This window comes from Lissotriton vulgaris, chromosome 5 (genome assembly GCF_964263255.1).
Source record: "Lissotriton vulgaris chromosome 5, aLisVul1.2, whole genome shotgun sequence".
Taxonomy (NCBI): domain Eukaryota; kingdom Metazoa; phylum Chordata; class Amphibia; order Caudata; family Salamandridae; genus Lissotriton; species Lissotriton vulgaris.
In genome coordinates this window covers 1738722901-1738740311 of record NC_141693.1, presented here as the reverse complement: position 1 = coordinate 1738740311, position 17411 = coordinate 1738722901, and the positions used below count along the sequence as shown (strand labels likewise).

At 44.4% G+C, this 17411-nt stretch overlaps 1 protein-coding gene across 2 annotated transcripts in view; it reads right to left on the bottom strand.

Moving 5' to 3' along the window:
• The window catches only part of SLC35B1 (solute carrier family 35 member B1), a 271776-nt gene extending 258952 nt beyond the window's left edge, over positions 1-12824 (bottom strand). Inside the window, exon 1 of one of the 2 annotated variants that reach the window (XM_086923983.1) lies at positions 12659-12824. In XM_086923983.1, coding sequence (XP_086780109.1) covers positions 12659-12738 — 80 coding nt within the window. In that variant the 5' untranslated portion in view covers positions 12739-12824. The remainder of the gene's footprint in view (positions 1-12658) is intronic. The other variant, XM_086923984.1, reaches the window with a different exon arrangement.
• Between the last annotated feature and the right edge of the window lie 4587 nt (positions 12825-17411).

The following is a 17411-nucleotide window of genomic DNA, read 5'->3' as shown; positions in this document are numbered from 1 at the left end:
TTGTAAGCTTCCCAAAGTAGTACATTAGCCCGTAATTTGTTAGCTATGAACCCCAAGTGCATTCTGGTCCTTGGAGTCCAAAACATCGTAATCTTTGTTTTACACCCCACGTGTTTCAGAGTTTTTCAAATGCTCCTAAGCCTCACCAAAGGAATGCCATCCAGTCTAACATTAGGCAGAAGTACGTTATAAACGTATTAAGTAAAAAGGAGAGAAAAATCTTCCCTAAAACATATTTGCCTGCATAGCCAAAGCCAGGGCTCGAAAAACATCGCAAGACAGCTCGTTTTAAATGTTAGCGTTTGGTGTCCTTGCACAAGTCATATGATTAGAATGAACAATTTTAGGAAAGTCCTGCTCTGTATTAACCTCTTGTAACCTCCTAACGCAGCGGTCATCTGTTCAGATTATATATGAAAAACATTTCTAGGCACTGTATTTTAGCAGTCGGGCACAAATGAATATTACCGGTTTTTAGAAAGGCACAGTTTCTTTTGTGTGTTATAGATTGGTATGCCTTGCACAAACATTTCAGGCATGGCCTAGTCCATGTTTATGGACCCCATGAATAGGTCTGCCAGCCTTGGCAAATACAAATCTGTGATTTTCTGGCACAACTGTGCTACCGGGCTATCAAACTAGAACTGCGCTGTGTCCTCCACCCGCCCGCAAAACTGATCTCCACGCAAACATTAGATAAGTCTGTTAGTGGTCTTACCCTGTAGCAAAAATACATACCATTGAAAGCACGAATGCACCCAGCGAAACTCGCTACCTCCTATAGTTTCCATGCTCCACGAATAGGAACGGCCCCAGGCCACTGTAGATCGTTTTTCTTCAAACGAAAACATGGATCCATCACCTCACCTCACCTTATACTGAGTACCTCTGGCTTCTAACCCTTGTCCTATGCACGCTCCGTAATACCGCACTCGGACGATCTATGTAGTGAGCATCCTATCATTGGTTATCTTTGCCGCACTAATAGTTCTTCTGGGCTTCAATGCCGAGATGCCAAGGACTGCATCCCAAGAGATAAGTCAGGTACATGGTAAGTAAAAATATTTTTGTTATAATGCGCGCTGATGTGCTTTGAATGCTGCCCCCTCCCACTCTTTTCTTTTTCTTTAGGTTACATCGAAGTTTCAGCTGAAGAATGGAGAAGGCCTAAATGCACCGTGTTCCACGCAAAAAATAGGCTAGTTCTGTGAGATGGTACGTTGTTTGCAGAGGCTATCTCTGGGAGTGTGAAAAATTATATGGTATGAATGCGCGTGTGTGTCCTGATTTGTATGGTATGAATGCGTATGTGTTGTGTACGTCTGGGTCGATAAGAGAATGCTCTTTGTATGACTGAAGTGTTGATCGAACAGTTAATAAGATGAGAAAAATAGGCCCGAACAAGGTACCTACATGCGAAAGACGAATAGAAATATAGCCCATTCCTTACTTAGAAATGAGTCCCTCTCTGAAGCGAGTGAATGGGAGGGTAGCCTACATCAGGAACTTGAAGGATTATTGCAGCACGACGAGCCCGACTCCAACCGATATCCCAAGTGTGCGACCCAAGTAATGCGCACCTGTGGGTTGATTTATGTGCTGACCAAATTGAGAAATAGTACCCCGGGTTGGGGCTCATCCAAATCCTCCTCCACCCAGAAGTTAGAGATAGTGTCATGTTTTAGATTTACCCCTTCTTCCATCCACCTAGCAAAATAAGAATTGTACCGTCACACGTCCGACTGACATCCCTCCTGTACCTCAGCTTGGATCAACGTTGCCAGATGTTGGGGGAACCCCCCCCCCCCCACCCTGAGTATAAGTACGACTGGGCTAGTGTCCGACCAATTAAAAGAGAGTAACTATTTTCAAAGTAGGCCACCGGCTAAAATTGTCGACTAAAAGGAAAGAAGGAGTCCGACCCCCAAATAAATTAAGTAGAGTACTGAGAATACGCAGCATGCATGACAAAGTCCTTTTGTCCAAAATAACTCTGTTTTGTCTTTGTTTTTTGTACTTGATGCATGTACTGTCGCGCCCTATTCGATATTTGTGTGTACGTAAACTATGCATTCATGTTTTCCCTCGGCTTGTGTGTTTTATATGTAAACCGACCTGTGCTGTTCTATGCTTTATATGTACTGAATAGCCTATTATTGTACATGCTCTTTCTCTCTCTCTCTCTCGCTCTCTCTCTCTCGCTCTCTCTCTCTCTCTCTCTCTCTCTCTCTCTCTATGTTATACGTGTACTGAATAGCCTATTGTTGTGCACGATGCTCCCTCTCTCTGAGAGCTCCCTTTTGAATAAATGACGACACTATCTCACCGGTACACGTCTAATTGGCTTTAAACACAACAGTGTTTGAACAAATTGACAGAAACAAAAATATCATATTTCGCCATATTACTACCTCTCCTTTCTGTAAAATTATGGAACTTAATTGGCTGAGAAAGAAAGGACAGGTAAGACGACTGATGTCCCCTAATCTGGCCCTTAAAAGGGAACTATATGTCAGTGGCTTTTTGTTTCAGTGCCTTAGTGACAAAACCTTCATCGTTCATATTACCCCGCCCATTGCACAAAAGTAGAGTGACCAAAACGTCCCCGTTCTTCCAGAATGGCCCCAGTTTTGTACCAGCTGTCCCAGATATTTTTAAGAAATGTAGCTCATGACTAGGCTTTTAAAGATAAATCGTCTAAAACTGATAGAAGTTAGCCGTTGTTTCCAGAAAAGATTTAATTGACAAGCAAGCCGCCATGTTTAAAATTTATGTAAGTTCTTACTGACCGTTCTGTAGCTCTCTGCTAAGGAACGCACTCGTAGCTTGAAGTAAGATCGTGGTCCTTCTCCCAATTTTGTGAAATGTCCCTAGTTGTTTTTAACTTTAAGATTCCGGTCATCCTAAATATAAGTTGTATGGACATCGCAAGTCCCTCATTAACTAATGAAGTAGCTAGGTTGTAAAGGTTGATGCAGAAATTAGAATAATTGATTCGAACCAAAGTAAAAGGAATGTTGTAGTAAACCCTGCTGAAGGAGCACTGAAACCAAAATGTTTAGCTAAAAAGTAAGAAACATCGACAGGGTGGAACAATGCTTAGCCTGTGTACTTTATGGTAAACAATAGCTAGAAAGGGTACCCATGAGCCCATGATAATAGCACATCACACTTTTCGTAGTTAGCAGACCCTGAAGAAAAATATAGCTCAACAGGATTTAGTTTAGAACAACGAGTCTCTGCCGGAGGAGCCGGTTTGAATTTGACAGACCATGTAATTGATAGATATTAGATTTCTTGCCACAATCACGAATGTAAAAGGAATGAACACCAAAGAGAGAAATTATGGTGGAAATTCATAGAAATGGTTGCAGACCTGCACCACAGTAATGATTTAAGAGTTAATAACATACACCGATGTATCCACCCTATCGTCATTTTGAGCAACCAATAAACGTTTCCTAGTTACTTGGGGTTGGGAGAGAAATTGACTTATGTAAACGTCTTCCCCTGGCAGTTCTCAAAAAATTGTTTTGTACTTATTTAAAGATATCATGCAGTTGTCGGAGGAGAGGGGCCGGACGTGACGCACAGCCTGGCTGCAGATCGTGGAAGACCTATGACCTCGACCAAGGCGGAGCCGCAGAGCAAAGAGATGCTGGACGAGGCACCACTCCCAACAAGGAAAATGAAAGAAAGAAGGACTGTCCAGGAGCCCCCAGCTTGTTGATTCGCCTGTGCCGAAAGTCCCAGCCCATTGAGCCTGATTGATGGGCCCACTTGCATGAAATTTCTGCCCTCCTTGGTCCATTTCAGATCTGACCCCACTCCGCCCTCTCTTCCATTGACCTTCCAAAGCACACCCCCTTTTTCATATGGAGTTTTTGAAATTGACTCAATGAAGAAACAACACAAAGATAGAATAGGGTTAGTAGGGATGGACTTCATGGATCAAGAATAGGGTACGGGTACCCGGTCTAAGGTACCTATGATAGATTAGTTAGGGAACAGGGAAAAAAGGACTGTGGTCTGAGATCAAAGAATGGCCATGCCCTGCAACGTGAAATCTGGATCAGAGCTGGACGCATAGCTCCAACGCCGGTGCTCTACAGTGCCTACGAAAGAAGAAGAACAATGGGAGCCTACCAGTGATGGCTTGCTGTAATAAGACACTGGAAAGAAGAGCCTTTTTTTGAACATTTCCACCCCCCTGACCATCACTTATATTAGATTGAATTTCTCTCCCAACCACTTTGTATTGAGTATGCCCCAATTGGACAAGAAAAAGATTTTCCTTTGAAACCTTGCATCGGTCACTTTTACTGTATATGAATAACCAAGAAAGTGTTAACCATGTAAAATGATAATCATAGAACACCAGTTGTCCTCATGAATATGCTTTTTAGTTTGGATCTCCATAGAGTCTAGACCTCAAGTAATGTGCTTAATAGGCCTTATCCTGCCAGAACATTTTGTATGATATCATGTGTGTATTTGAATGAACTCTCTGCATCATCTAAGAAATATGCCCATCTCCAGGTCTAAACGTATGATACGACAAAAATAATTTTGTAAGCACTGCCTCGTCACCTATCACATTGACTACATATGGTTATTCCAGATTCTGGCAGCATTGGTAACAGGATTGTTTTCATCTGCCCGTAATACAAATAGGCCACCAAAGACCACAATAGGCAGCCCAATTGCACACCGCCCTTGTGTTTCCTATGTCAAAACCCTTTGTGCACCTAAGACTGAAGACACAGATAAAATAGACTAGCAAAATGTCTTGGGAATGTTCAAAGGGGCGATAAGCATGAACATCACCGGCGCCATCTTGCCTAACAAGAAGCCACTGTCCGCACGTAAACAGCATCCATTTTTAGATGCCGCGGCCATCTCACGCTTTGCAAGGCACTTATGATTCACCCTGACCCTGCAACCATCCCAGGTGCCCTGATTCTGTATGACCAAATGCACTAAGATCATAAAACCTGGTCAGCCTGACAAAGCCCCAGAGCCACTTCCCACCCTAAAACACATTTGTCCTTTCATCCCCTGCACATGAGCCAGGCCTTCTGATAACCCCAAACTGCACCTGGCCACTTGATCCGGTCCCAGGCTGTAAACCAAGCCTTGCAGACGTACTTTATTTCCCCCACACAGCAGGACTTGTTACACAAACAGAAATGCTTGATCTTATCACTTGCACGTTTAGATCTGACCAATCCCACACACTTTTATGTCCTGTTGGAATGTCCCGCTGCAAGATGGCAATCATCTGTTAGATTTGGGAGGGGGAAACGACAGCTGGTGGGTCTGTGTGGGAACCGGCTGGAGGCAGGAATTCCAAGGATGTTTGACCACCAATAAAGTTACTGTAAAATGTATAAAAAGGAGGGCAGCCGAGAAATTGTCAGAACACCTCCAGAAGACATTCTGCATGTCCGAAGCGACATGCTCTCCTCTGGAGCAAATAAATCTGTTCTTTGCTTTTCAGCTTCCAGCGCCTGCCTCTATTTATTTAACTGATGATCAAGAGAATTAGAGGCGACTAACGCCAAGCAGTGTTTGATGATAATTAGAGAAAATCTTCTTTTCTGCAGGACCGGACACCCTGGACTACGTGCATTTTGCTAATTGCTCGACTCCAGAGGTACCCTCGCAGTTGTGCATTAGGGTTTGAGAAGTCTCAGACCCGAGCGCCATTTGCACCGAAGCTCAGCCCTCCACAAGTGCCGCGTGGGGCCTGCTCCTGCATTTCAGCTTAACGTGTCTTTCTGTTTGCTAGCCTGTTGTTTAGTTAGCCCTCTGAAGACTTTTCTTTGAAACTACACCGCTTGCCTGGTTGCTCCAGGTTTGCTCCTGCTTCCCTGCAAAGGAGAAGCCCCCCATACCTTGCTGGTCTGACTTGAAGCCAATCTTCACTTCCTGCGTGGGTTGCGGTTACCAAGGCTTGTTGGGTCCAATCCGGATACCGACACCGCAGTCAACTAGATCCTTCGTGGGACAGCTCAAATCCAGCTCCTGGTCGTCGTCGGCGCCTCCTGGTCCTCGTGGCTGCAGAGACAAGCTTTGCATCTTCACCTGGTTCCTTCCTGGTCACTGGCTAGTGACCCAGACTCTGTCCCCTCTGCTTTCAGGTTCTTCTCTTCTTCGATTCACCCTTGGATTCACCCGGACACTCTTCCACTGGCCTCCTGCAGCACTTCTTTTGCAAATCTCCATTAAAAGCATTGACGAAACCAGACACAAAAAGACACCTATGCACCCGGCTTCCCTGGGTGAGGTAACTCGAGTACTCCGGTGGTCCAATGGGTATTGACTCTTTAAGTGTCCTAGTTAAAAGGGGTTTCACCGTAGTTCACCTGGAAGTGTCCTTAATCAGTAACTTTGTAACTTCTTTGTTCTCCCGTGGGTCTCCTACTTCCTATCCTTTGGTTGTCTAGTGTAGCCCCAGCGATTCCCTAGGCCCATTCACTATTCCTGAAGTGGTTCTTATACCACTTACTTAGTATATGGTTTGCGAGGCTCCTAGGGCAGAACTGTATTCTGTGCAACTTATAGTATGCTTAATGAGTAACTTGTAATGTACTTCGATCTCTGACCTCATAAAGAGTGCAGAGGGGTTGTGTTAGTAATAAATACATATATAGTTGATATATACCTTGTGTGGTGTTCTTTCATTTGGTATTCAAGGGATTATAATTGGTAAAACAGCTTGCTTTACATGCTCTCTGAAGTTTTAGCCTAAGACTGCTTGTCCATGCTACCACTAGGATAGCTAGTCTATAAGGTTGACTTTACAACCTCCATCAATAAGGGTCATTTAGACTGGTGCAAGGTGCCCACTAGAATAGTGGACATCATATGCCAGGCTAACTTCTCACAATTAATAGTTATTACAGCAAGAAGGGGGCGGCAGCATTTCAAGCATATAAAAATGAGAGTTACAAGTACGGGTAGTCGGTGGGCAAGATGCTGGCTTTACGCGTTAGACAGAAGGGTGCTAGGAATAATATAAGTGAAGTTAAAGGACAGGATTGTGCATCGGTCACAGACTTAAAGAACATCATCAAGGTCTTTGAGAGGTTTTATTAAGACTTATAGCGGCAAGATAATCTTGATCCTATTTTACCCAGCAAAAATGAAACAGTTACGGGGAATCAACGTAGGGTAAATGAAGAAATCAGGTAGTAGATGGAAAGAAAAATCACAATACAAGAGGTTTTACTAGCCCTACAGTCCATGGCCCCAGGAAAAGCGGCTGGCCCCAATAGAATACCTATGGAATTCTATAAAACTATTTAGGAGGAAATGGCTCCGTTACTTTTGGACTTGTTTCTTGTAGTACAATATAGTGGGGTCCCTCCGGAATCCTTGCAAGGAGCAGATATTCTGATCTTTCTAAAAAGGCCCCCGAAAACCCTGCATCTTATTGGCCTATATCCTCATGAATGTGGATACCAAACTTTAATCCAAAATGTTTGCGACTCAGCTATGGGGGGAGGGGGTCATAGCCCACCTAGTCTAACCATGGCAACATGGTTTTATACCGGGAAGAGGCACAACAGACCATATCAGACGTGCTATAGCCTTATTTGATATAACTGAGGTAACAGGAGAGAAGATGGCTATGATCCTCCTAGACGCAGAGAAGACATTCAACTGAGTTACATTGCATTATTTATGGGCTATTATGGCACAGAGAAGGTTTGAGCCAGGCTTCAGTACAGCGATGCGGGCAATGTATTTTAGACCGTATGCAAGACTACATATAATGGGCCAAGAGTCAAGTCGCATTGATGTTGCTAGGGGGACAAGACATGGCTACCCTTGCTCTTCCATCCTATGTGCCCTATATATTGATATTTTTATCCAACCAATTCTTCAAGACCAGGCAATTACACCAGTCTGTTGTAACGGTTTTGAATCTAAGATAATGGCTTATGCCGACAACCTAGCGGTAGTGACCACAGATCCAGAAAAAGCAATAATTCAAATACAAGAACTGGCCGGCGAATACAGCCGGAAATCCGGCTACTTACTGAACACAGGGAAAATGCAGATTATATGCAACTCTAAAACTCCCTGTAATGATCCCCTAAGGCAGGATGTAGTAGTCTATCTTGGGATAAAGATCAGTAGTAATGTAGATTCTTTTTGTAAAATAAATAAGTCGCCCATGATAAATAAGATCAGCATGGATTCAGGATATATTGATAGACTTCATCTTTCACTTATAGGAAGATGCAATGTACTTAAAATGGCCATCTTTCCTAAGATTCTATATATGTTCAGATCTATCCCCTTTGAAATTGAAGACCTATTTGTAAAGAAACTGGACTATTTTTAGTAACTTTATCTGGAGATACACGAAAATTCGGCGATCCCTCACATTTTTAACACTACCACAAGATCGCAGTGGCTGGTCAGCCCCTAATCTTAGATTTTATTACTTTGCCACCTTCTTGCAACAGATGACATTTGTAGCCTCATTAGGAAATGTATATATGACAGCTAGGAACTAAGAGGTAAACATGGGCATTCCCTCCATATACGAGTTGGCAATAGGGAAGACCATGCGGGGAGTGCTCCTTCGACAAGTGGAGGCCAGCTATTGCAAAAAGACGCGGTTTAAGGTAATAATAGCAATCTGGAAAATCTGGAGCAAATACTAGGACTTAAGCATACTCAGAAGAATAATAGATACACACCCTTGTGGCGATCCTCTTTATTTCCCACAACAATGTATGATAATTTGGGTAGGCAATGGGAGGAAAAGGGTATTTCTAAGATTGGGGATTTATTTTCAATTGATCAGAGGCTTTCATTCATTGATCTGCAGCAAAGATATGGCATAATGGTTGGGACATATTTTAAATATAAGCAGATCACCAGTTTTTTAAATCAAATAAGCAGGGAAAAGATCTCCACAAATAGAATCCCTCTAATGGAGGCCATGTCTCGCTCCCATATAAGAATTAAATATATATATATATATATATATATATATATATATTTATATATAATATTAATAGATACACTTCCTGATGATCTGGAAGCGGTAGAAACCAAATGAGCCACCAATTGGGAAACCCTGATGCTGATCTTTACCAGTCAGTCGCATTAAGTAAGGCAATATTTCTCTCAGCCAATTTAAAAGCCCAACATTATTACACCATCTTCGATCTCTATTTTACTCCTGCAAAGATTTGCAGTTGGGGAAAAAGAGGGGATGACAAGTGTCCTCGATGTGATCAAAGGCCAGCGGACACAATACTCGTTTTTTTTTTTTACACATTATACATCTTGTATAATCTCTCCAAATAAAATAAAAAAATATTTTTAAAAATACGCTGATAGAAATTGGCAAATACCCCAAAACGTTTTATTTCTTTTATTGATTTAGGAGACTTCTATTGTAGAATGGCTGAAACCTTTTGTGGATGCATACTAACCCGTTGTGCCGATAGAATACAACCCAAAAAGAGATCTTGGGAACATGAAATTAGCACTTTTTAGTACTACGAACAAGTTGTTATCCTGTAACCACTATAGGATTGCTCATACATGTTTCTCATGATCTGAAATAGAAGAGGAGTATATCAAAATATCATCAGTTTAGGCCACAGCACAAACATCCCAAAACTCCCTTAAAACTGTGCAAAACCCGAAGGGCATAATTAGATAATAATACAAACCGTACTTAGTACGAAATTCTGTCTTCCACTTATCCCTCTCTCTGACTCGTATCAAATGATTGGCTCCCCCATAAATCTAGTTTGGTAAACACTGTAGCATCCTTTACTTGATCTAGACAAGTGGGAATGAGGGGTAACGGTTCTTAACAGTTACTTCGTTGAGAGCTCTGTAGTCTATACAAGGACACAATTTACACCCCTGTTTTGGCACAAAAACAGAAGAGAAGAATCTGGTGAATGGGATTACTGAATAAATCCAATACTAAGCATGTCATCAACATTTTCTTTAAGATGGATGTTTCTTTCTCGGAGCATATATTCTACAACAGGGAATGTGAGCTCGAGGAAGGAGATCAATTTGACAGTCATATGGTCTGTGTAAAGTGTGGCGGGACGGTGGTGGCCTTGTTTATCAAAAACGTCTGCCAAGTCAGGATAATGGGGGAATCGGAGTAATGAAATCCTCGATCATGACTGAACGGATCTCTTGATTTTGATAATGAAAAGTCCGTAGCAAACAATATTCTTTGCAAAACACAGAGCTGAATTTAATGGCACGTTCTGCCCAGTCAAAATCTGGATTATGAGTCTCAAACCAAGGAATTCCCAAAATAACTTGGAACTGCAGGGTTTGAATTAAGTCAAATCTTAATCTCTTCATGTGGTTCTTTTGTGTGGTTAACAATACATCTGCTGTAGAATGAGTGATGGGACAGGACTTCAAGGCGCTGTCATTTATGGTTTAAAGTTGTAAATCTGATCTTTGGGCTCAAATGTTATTGCATACTGAGCGGCTAATGACTTATCCATAAAATTCCCATCTGCCCCTAAATCTACCAACAACCAGAAGCACGCAGAAGCCCCTTCCCAAGTCAACTGAGCAGTCACATAAAAATGGCAATATGATCAAATTGGTGTCACCTGTACCAGAGTTTTTGAGGCTAGGTCGTTCTGAAGACCCAAAACACTTGCCTCTCTAGGTCTTAGCTCTCCCAGTTTCCCAACTCTCCTTTTCTCTTAGGTTTCAATGGGCATTACCTTCAAAAGTGATCTTATTGCCACAATATAAGCAAAGTTTCATTACCCGTCGTCTTTTTCGCTCTTCTTTACTTAATGGGCCTCTAATACTCCCAATTTGCATTGGTTCAGAATCGTTACTTTTTTTCTCCATTGTACACAAGTACTTTAGTGTCAGATCTACCTCTATCACAATGACGTTCCACGAGACGATGATCCAATGTAACTACTAAATCTATCAGTTCACTGCAATTCTCCATAGGATCAACAATTTGGGGCTAAAGGTCCTTTAATTCATCTTGGAGGCCTCTATGTATAAAGTACAGGGTTAATCCCAAGGTGCTGGTGTGGCAAGGGAGGACTGGAAACCCCCTTTCCCAGAAACACAGCTTGCTGGTCCCATTCACTACACCAAGAAACTTGACCACAACTCACCTATTCAAAGTCTGAGAGGAAACATGTGATGTGAATAGGCTGAGTAGTGATGACTGTGTACCTTCCCTCTATGTTATGCGACCCTGAATGGTCTGCAGCCTTTTGGTGAATTTTTTCTTGAGCCCAGCTTTGAGGGTGTTCCCATAGTCCAGCATACTGCTGACCAGGGTCTGCATGACAATTTTTCGGGTGCTGATTGAGAGCCATTTGAAATCTACCTCAGCATCTTCAGGGTTTGGAAGTAGAAGGCGGTGACGGCATAGACTTGGGTGGTAATGTGGAGTTTGCTATCAGTGATGATCCAGAGGTTCTTGGCATGAGTGGTGGGGGCCGGTCCTAACTATTGGCCACCACATGGAATCCCAAAGTGATGTTCTCATCCCGAAGATCACAAGTTCGGTCATGTCAGTGTTTAGCTTTAGACAGTTGGTCTTCAACCAGTGGTTGACTTCCGTCATGCAGGCCTGCAACTAGATCGTGGTATTGGGTGTCTTGTTCAAGAGGGAGAAAATGAGTTGTGTGTTATTGGCGTAGGAGAGGACAGCGGATGATCTTTGCCAGAGGGATCATGTATGCCTTGAAGGGGGTTGGGCTCAGAGAGGATGCCTGAATATAGGTTATGTTAATTTATTTTATAATGCACAGAGCTACCCAACAAGGGTTTCCCAGCGCAAGCCAACAGAAACTCGAAAATCATCTGAAATTAGCAGTGTTGATTAAAGAACCAGGTTTTTAATATCCCTATTTATCTACACCAGAAGCACAAATGGTAGTACTTGGATATGTCATGAATTGCTGCCCTGGCCACAGAAATTATCTCTAGCTCAGCCTGCCAAAACAAACTCTACCACCTCAATATGGTCTAACTGCAAAAAGCTCTGGGAATTCATAGGATTGTCCGAAAGGCAATCCGCTCTCTCCTCATCAATGCCCACTATTCCCTCAGTTGCAGTGCATATATCAAAAAGTCTATAAATACCATCAACGCCATAATACCTGGCACTCTCTCTGATCATCCAACCAAAGCTTAATCCAGAAGGGATTGCAGCTCTACCAGAGGCAAATGCTTCACAGACATCCTAGCTGTAGTGTACACTCCCTATGAACATTGGCACTGAGAATTACCACCTCGACTTAAGAAGCTCAAAACCCACCGGTTTTGATATTTCCAAGCTCCGACTCAATTCGTCAGAAAATATTTTTAAGTCATTTAGTCAACAGAGGTGTGGGATATATGTCTATTCATTCATTAGGATACTTCAAAGTCTATAAAGTATTTAAAACCAGCAGTGAAAAGGCTGTGAGGTCAGCCACATCGTTTCAAAGGTAATTCTCAAACTCACTGCAAAGTGGGAAGATCGAGAAATTAATAAATTAATCTGTGAGGGTAGCTTACCCACAATGCCTTGGGCAGAAAGAGTTCTGGTCTACTGGCCATCCCCTCAGAATACAAGAGCAGCAATGTCAACTGCATCCCTTAATAACGCAACAGATTTTTGTACCTGGTTTGGTCTGAGTCTCTTTGGTCATCAGATGGCATGCCTTCAAGGGTAAGTCGGAGGTCTCCCTCATCTTGAGCCATTCTTCCTTCAAATAAAGGACAACAGGGACTTCCAAACAGGTTTCCTTTCTGTTGACTTGGTACTTGCACGACAAACTCCTGTCATTAGAGGCTGAAAAAGAGGTTCCCATTTTAGGGTTCAGAAAATGTCACCAAAGGACTTCTGTTCCAGAAAGGTCATTAAAATATATATTTTTTAAAGTATACAAAAACAGTTCAGGCTAGACTGTTCCCATTGAAGCAGGGTCAAAACTGATTTCCAAATGGCTGGGTCCAAACAAAGGTGGCATAGTATGCAAAATAACGATGGACTGATGCAGCCCTGAGTAATTACCGGTGGCTTAGATTAATTCCATCCATTACTTTTTGTATACTTTTATGTTGCCCTGAGTGGGACGGGTATGCCCAGATGTGGAAGCAGGGAATACCTGACTGATGAGCCCTAACTAGGGCAAAACCAATCCTGGGTTCTTTGTGTTCCGGTTCATGGGTGACCTGGAAGTTCGGGGTGGACTGTTCCCATTGAAGCAGGGTCAAGACAGATTTGCGTATGGCTGGTTCCAAACTGAGGTGGCATGGTGAGAAAAATAACGATGGATTGGGATGGGTGCCTAAGTAATTACCAGTGTCTGAGATTAATTCAGGCATCCCTGTGAGAAGTTGGCCTGGTATATGATGCTCACTAGTTCTAGTGATCACCTTGTACCATGCCAAGCAACCCTTATGATGATTGGTTGTAAGTCAACCTTATAGACCAGCTATCCTAGAGGTAGCGTGGACAAAGCAGTCTTAGGCTAAACTCTGTAAAGGCATGTGAAGCAAGCTATTTTACCATACACAATCCCCTTGAATACCAAATAATAGGACACCACACAGATATATATTGAAAATATATATATATTTACTACAAATATCCCCTATACTCTTTATGAGCACAGAAGCAAATGCGTTAAAACAAAACACAGTTTAAATATACAAAGGTTGCATAATATGGATGAGCCCGCGGGGCCACCTAAACCATATACTAAAATAGTGGTATAAGAACCACCTAGCAGAAAGGAAGTCGGCCTAGGGCCTTGGGAATCGCTGGAGCTGTTCGGGACTAACAGTGAAGAAGTCGGGAAAGGCCCGCGGGACTGGGGTGCAGCGCTTAAAGTGCACGCATACACCAATGCAATGTCAATGGTGCGTAAAAGTTACAAAGTTAGTGTTTAAGGAACCTTCCGAGTGACCTATAAGGATAAAACGTAAGACCAAGACACTAGAGATGTATACCAGTGTAGGAACACCGGCATTGCTGAATTACCTCACCCACAGAAAGCGTGTGCACAGGTGCGAAGTAGTGTCGAGTTTCGTCACGCAGGTCGATGGTGCCTGAAGATAAATATGCTGCAGGCGGGTCGTCGAGAAGAGTTCCGGTGGATCCAAGGGTGGATCTGAAGAGGTGAAGACCTGAAAGCAGAGGGGACAATGTTCAAAGTCACTAGCCAGTGACTACCGTGGAACCAGGATGGAACCAGGCGATGTTGGGTGCAAACAGGCGATGAGGTGTAGCTTGTCTCCGCAGCCACGTGGACACAAAGAGGTCGAGGACATCCAGGAGTCAATCACGAGCTGTCCCACGAAGGTTCTAGCTGATGGCGGTGTCGGCAACTTGATTGGAGCAAACATGCCTTGGCTAAAGCAAGCCAAGCAGGAAGTGAAGAAAGCTTATCACTCGGACCAGCAAGGTCAGAGCGGGTGCTCCTTTTCAGGGGAGCGAGGACAAGTCTGGAGCAACCAGACCCGCAGTGTTGATTGTAGGTTTCGTAGCCAAGATGGCCGCTAGCTATGTGGCAAGTGGCCGGGATGGCGCGTTGAGTGGCAAAGTGCAAAAGGGCCCCATGCAGATCGTGGAGATGCTGGAGGGCTGATCTTTGGTGCAAATGCTGCTCGGTGGTAGGGCTTCTCAAACTTCAAAGCACAGCGTCGAGGGTGCCACGGGTGCTGCGCAGTCAGCTTCTCGGGGGTCTTTTGAGATGTCCGGTCCCACGTTTCTCGGTGCCTCCATGGGTCTCTTCTTTGCAGGGACTGTGGATCAGGCTCTGAGATGTCTGGGAGTCTGGGTCTCGTTGGGCTCTGGGCTCAGGGCTCAGGGCTCAGGCTCCGGCAGGAGGCGGCGGCGGCGGCGGCAAAGCAGACGTCGACTTGCTGGATGGTGCCTGTGTTCACAGGGTGGCCACTTCTAGGCCACAAGCGAGATACTCTTCAGTCTTCTGTGCAGCAGAATGTTGAAGTTCAGTCTTCTTCTTTGTTTCAAGTTGATTTCAGGATGATCTGAGGTGCTATAGCACTGCTCCCACTCTTATTCCCAATCTGAGGGGTGGATCACCTGCTAGGTCCCTCCTCTGGGTGGGACCAGGAAGGGGGGCGGTTACACCCCCTTTCCTTTGTCCAGCTCCGCGCCAGGACTGGGGCTGGAAAGCCCCAGCACCGGTTTGGACTGGCTTATGCACGGGGACACCTTGTGTGCCCCAGGCATGTCTCAATCTATTCAGCCCTGTCCTACCCAATACACAAAATCCTGTCTGGGGTGGTGCTCGCACCTCCCAAGGCAGGAAACCCTTTGTCCAAGCCTCCCTCGCTGGAAGGACTCCCAGCAGCAGGAGGTCAGACTTGTGTCTGTGGTGGCAGCATCCATTATGTGATGCTGAGGCTCTGGTTAACTTTAACCAGGGTTCAGGTTATGTACATGTCGTGTCCCTCTAGAAGGGTGGAATGCTATCCCCGTCGACAGGACTGTTGAGGGGATAGTATTCCAAATCGTATGACACCTTACTCGACATGTTTTGATAAAGCCAAACCAAAGTTAGCATCTAACCGCGAGGATTATAATGCACTTAAGAGTATATGGTATGGCAATATCCCGGAACAGCTAAGGGAGTGGTTCCCGATAGCTGCAGACAGGCTCAGCTCATGCTAGAGCACCGTCTCACATGAAACCACGCACTCTGCCTCCAGGATTTCAGAGGCCTTCCATAGGAGTGGCTTATAGGTTACCATGTGTCCAGTTAGGTTAGATATAGGTATACTATATCTAAGTAAGAGGTGATTACACCAACTTACCCCAGCTGAGTGATCAGCCAGTTGTGTCAAGCCAGGCTAGGGGTGGCACAATACATGCTGCAGCCCCTGGTAGGCCTTGGATACAACTATGCCCTGGGTACCTGGAGTACACTGTTACAGGGGCCTATAAGGTGAACCAGTTCCAATTCGTAATGCACCTAGAGTGCATTGCCATTAATTTAGAGAGAGAACAGCAGGCTGTGGGTCTGATTAGCAGGCCCACAGCCACATTAAGTCATAAACCAGTGAAGCAAAAAGCAAAAATTTGGGGTGACCATAGGATAGCAGACCCTACTCTTCTACACACCCCCCCCCCGCCCCCCCACAATCGCAGGGACATTAGACTAACCTTTACCAGTTGTGTCTTCATGTTCTAAGTGGAAGCACCTGGAGAGACCATCTGTGTTGCCATGGTCAGTCCCTGGGCGGTGCTCCACTGTAAAGTCCATCCCCTGTAGGTAAATGGACCACCTGAGTAGTTTGGGGTTTTCACCCTTCATCTGATTAAGCCATAAGAGGGGCTTATGGTCGGTCTGAATCTTGAAGTGAGTGCCAAGCAAGTATGGTCTCAACTTCTTCAGGGCCCACACCACAGCAAAGGCCTCCCTCTCAATAGCTGACCAACGTTTCTCCCTGGGGGTCAGCCTTCTGCTAATAAGAGCAATGGGCTGGTCTTGACCATCTACATTAAGTTGTGAAAGTACAGCTCCCACTCCCAACTCAGAAGCATCTGTTTGGACAATGAACTCTCGTGAATAGTTAGGACTCTTCAGGATAGGTGCAGAGCACATGGCCTTCTTCAGGTCATCAAATGCCTTTTGACAGTTTACTGTCCACTGAACCTTTTTGGGCATCTTCTTGGATGTCAGATCAGTAAGAGGAGTCACAATGGACCCATAGTTCTTAAACTTCCTGTAGTACCCAGTCAGGCCCAAGAAAGCTCTGACCTGAGTCTGGGTAGTTGGAGGGGACCAGTCCTTTATGGTCTGGATCTTACTCTCCAGTGGTTGAACTTGGCCTCCACCCACAAGGTGGCCCAAGTACACAACTTTACTCTGCCCTATCTGGCACTTGGTGGCCTTGATAGTGAGGCCTGCCTTTTGCAGAGCCTCTAGCACTTCCTTCAGGTGGACCAGGTGATCCTCCCAGGTGGAGCTGAAGACAGCAATATCATCCAGATATGCTGCGCAAAAGTCATCCAACCCAGTAAGGACTTGATTTACCAACCTTTGGAAGGTGGCAGGTGCATTTTGCAAACCAAAGGGCATCACCACAAATTGGTAATGTCCTCCTGGGGTAGAACATGCTGTCTTGGCTTTGCGGTCCTCAGATAATCGGCTTGTCAATGAGCTCATCTGTTCTTGGAATAGGGTGTGCATCTGTCCCAGTGACAGCACTGAGTCCTCTGTAATCCACACAGAACCTCATCTCTCTCTTGCCATCTTTGGAGTGAGGTTTGGGGACCAGAACCACTGGGCTAGCCCAGGGGCTCTCTGAAGGCTCAATAACACCTAATTCCAGCATCTTTTGCACCTCAGTCTTTATTCAGTCCCTGACATGGTCAGGTTGCCTGTAAATCTTGCTTTTCA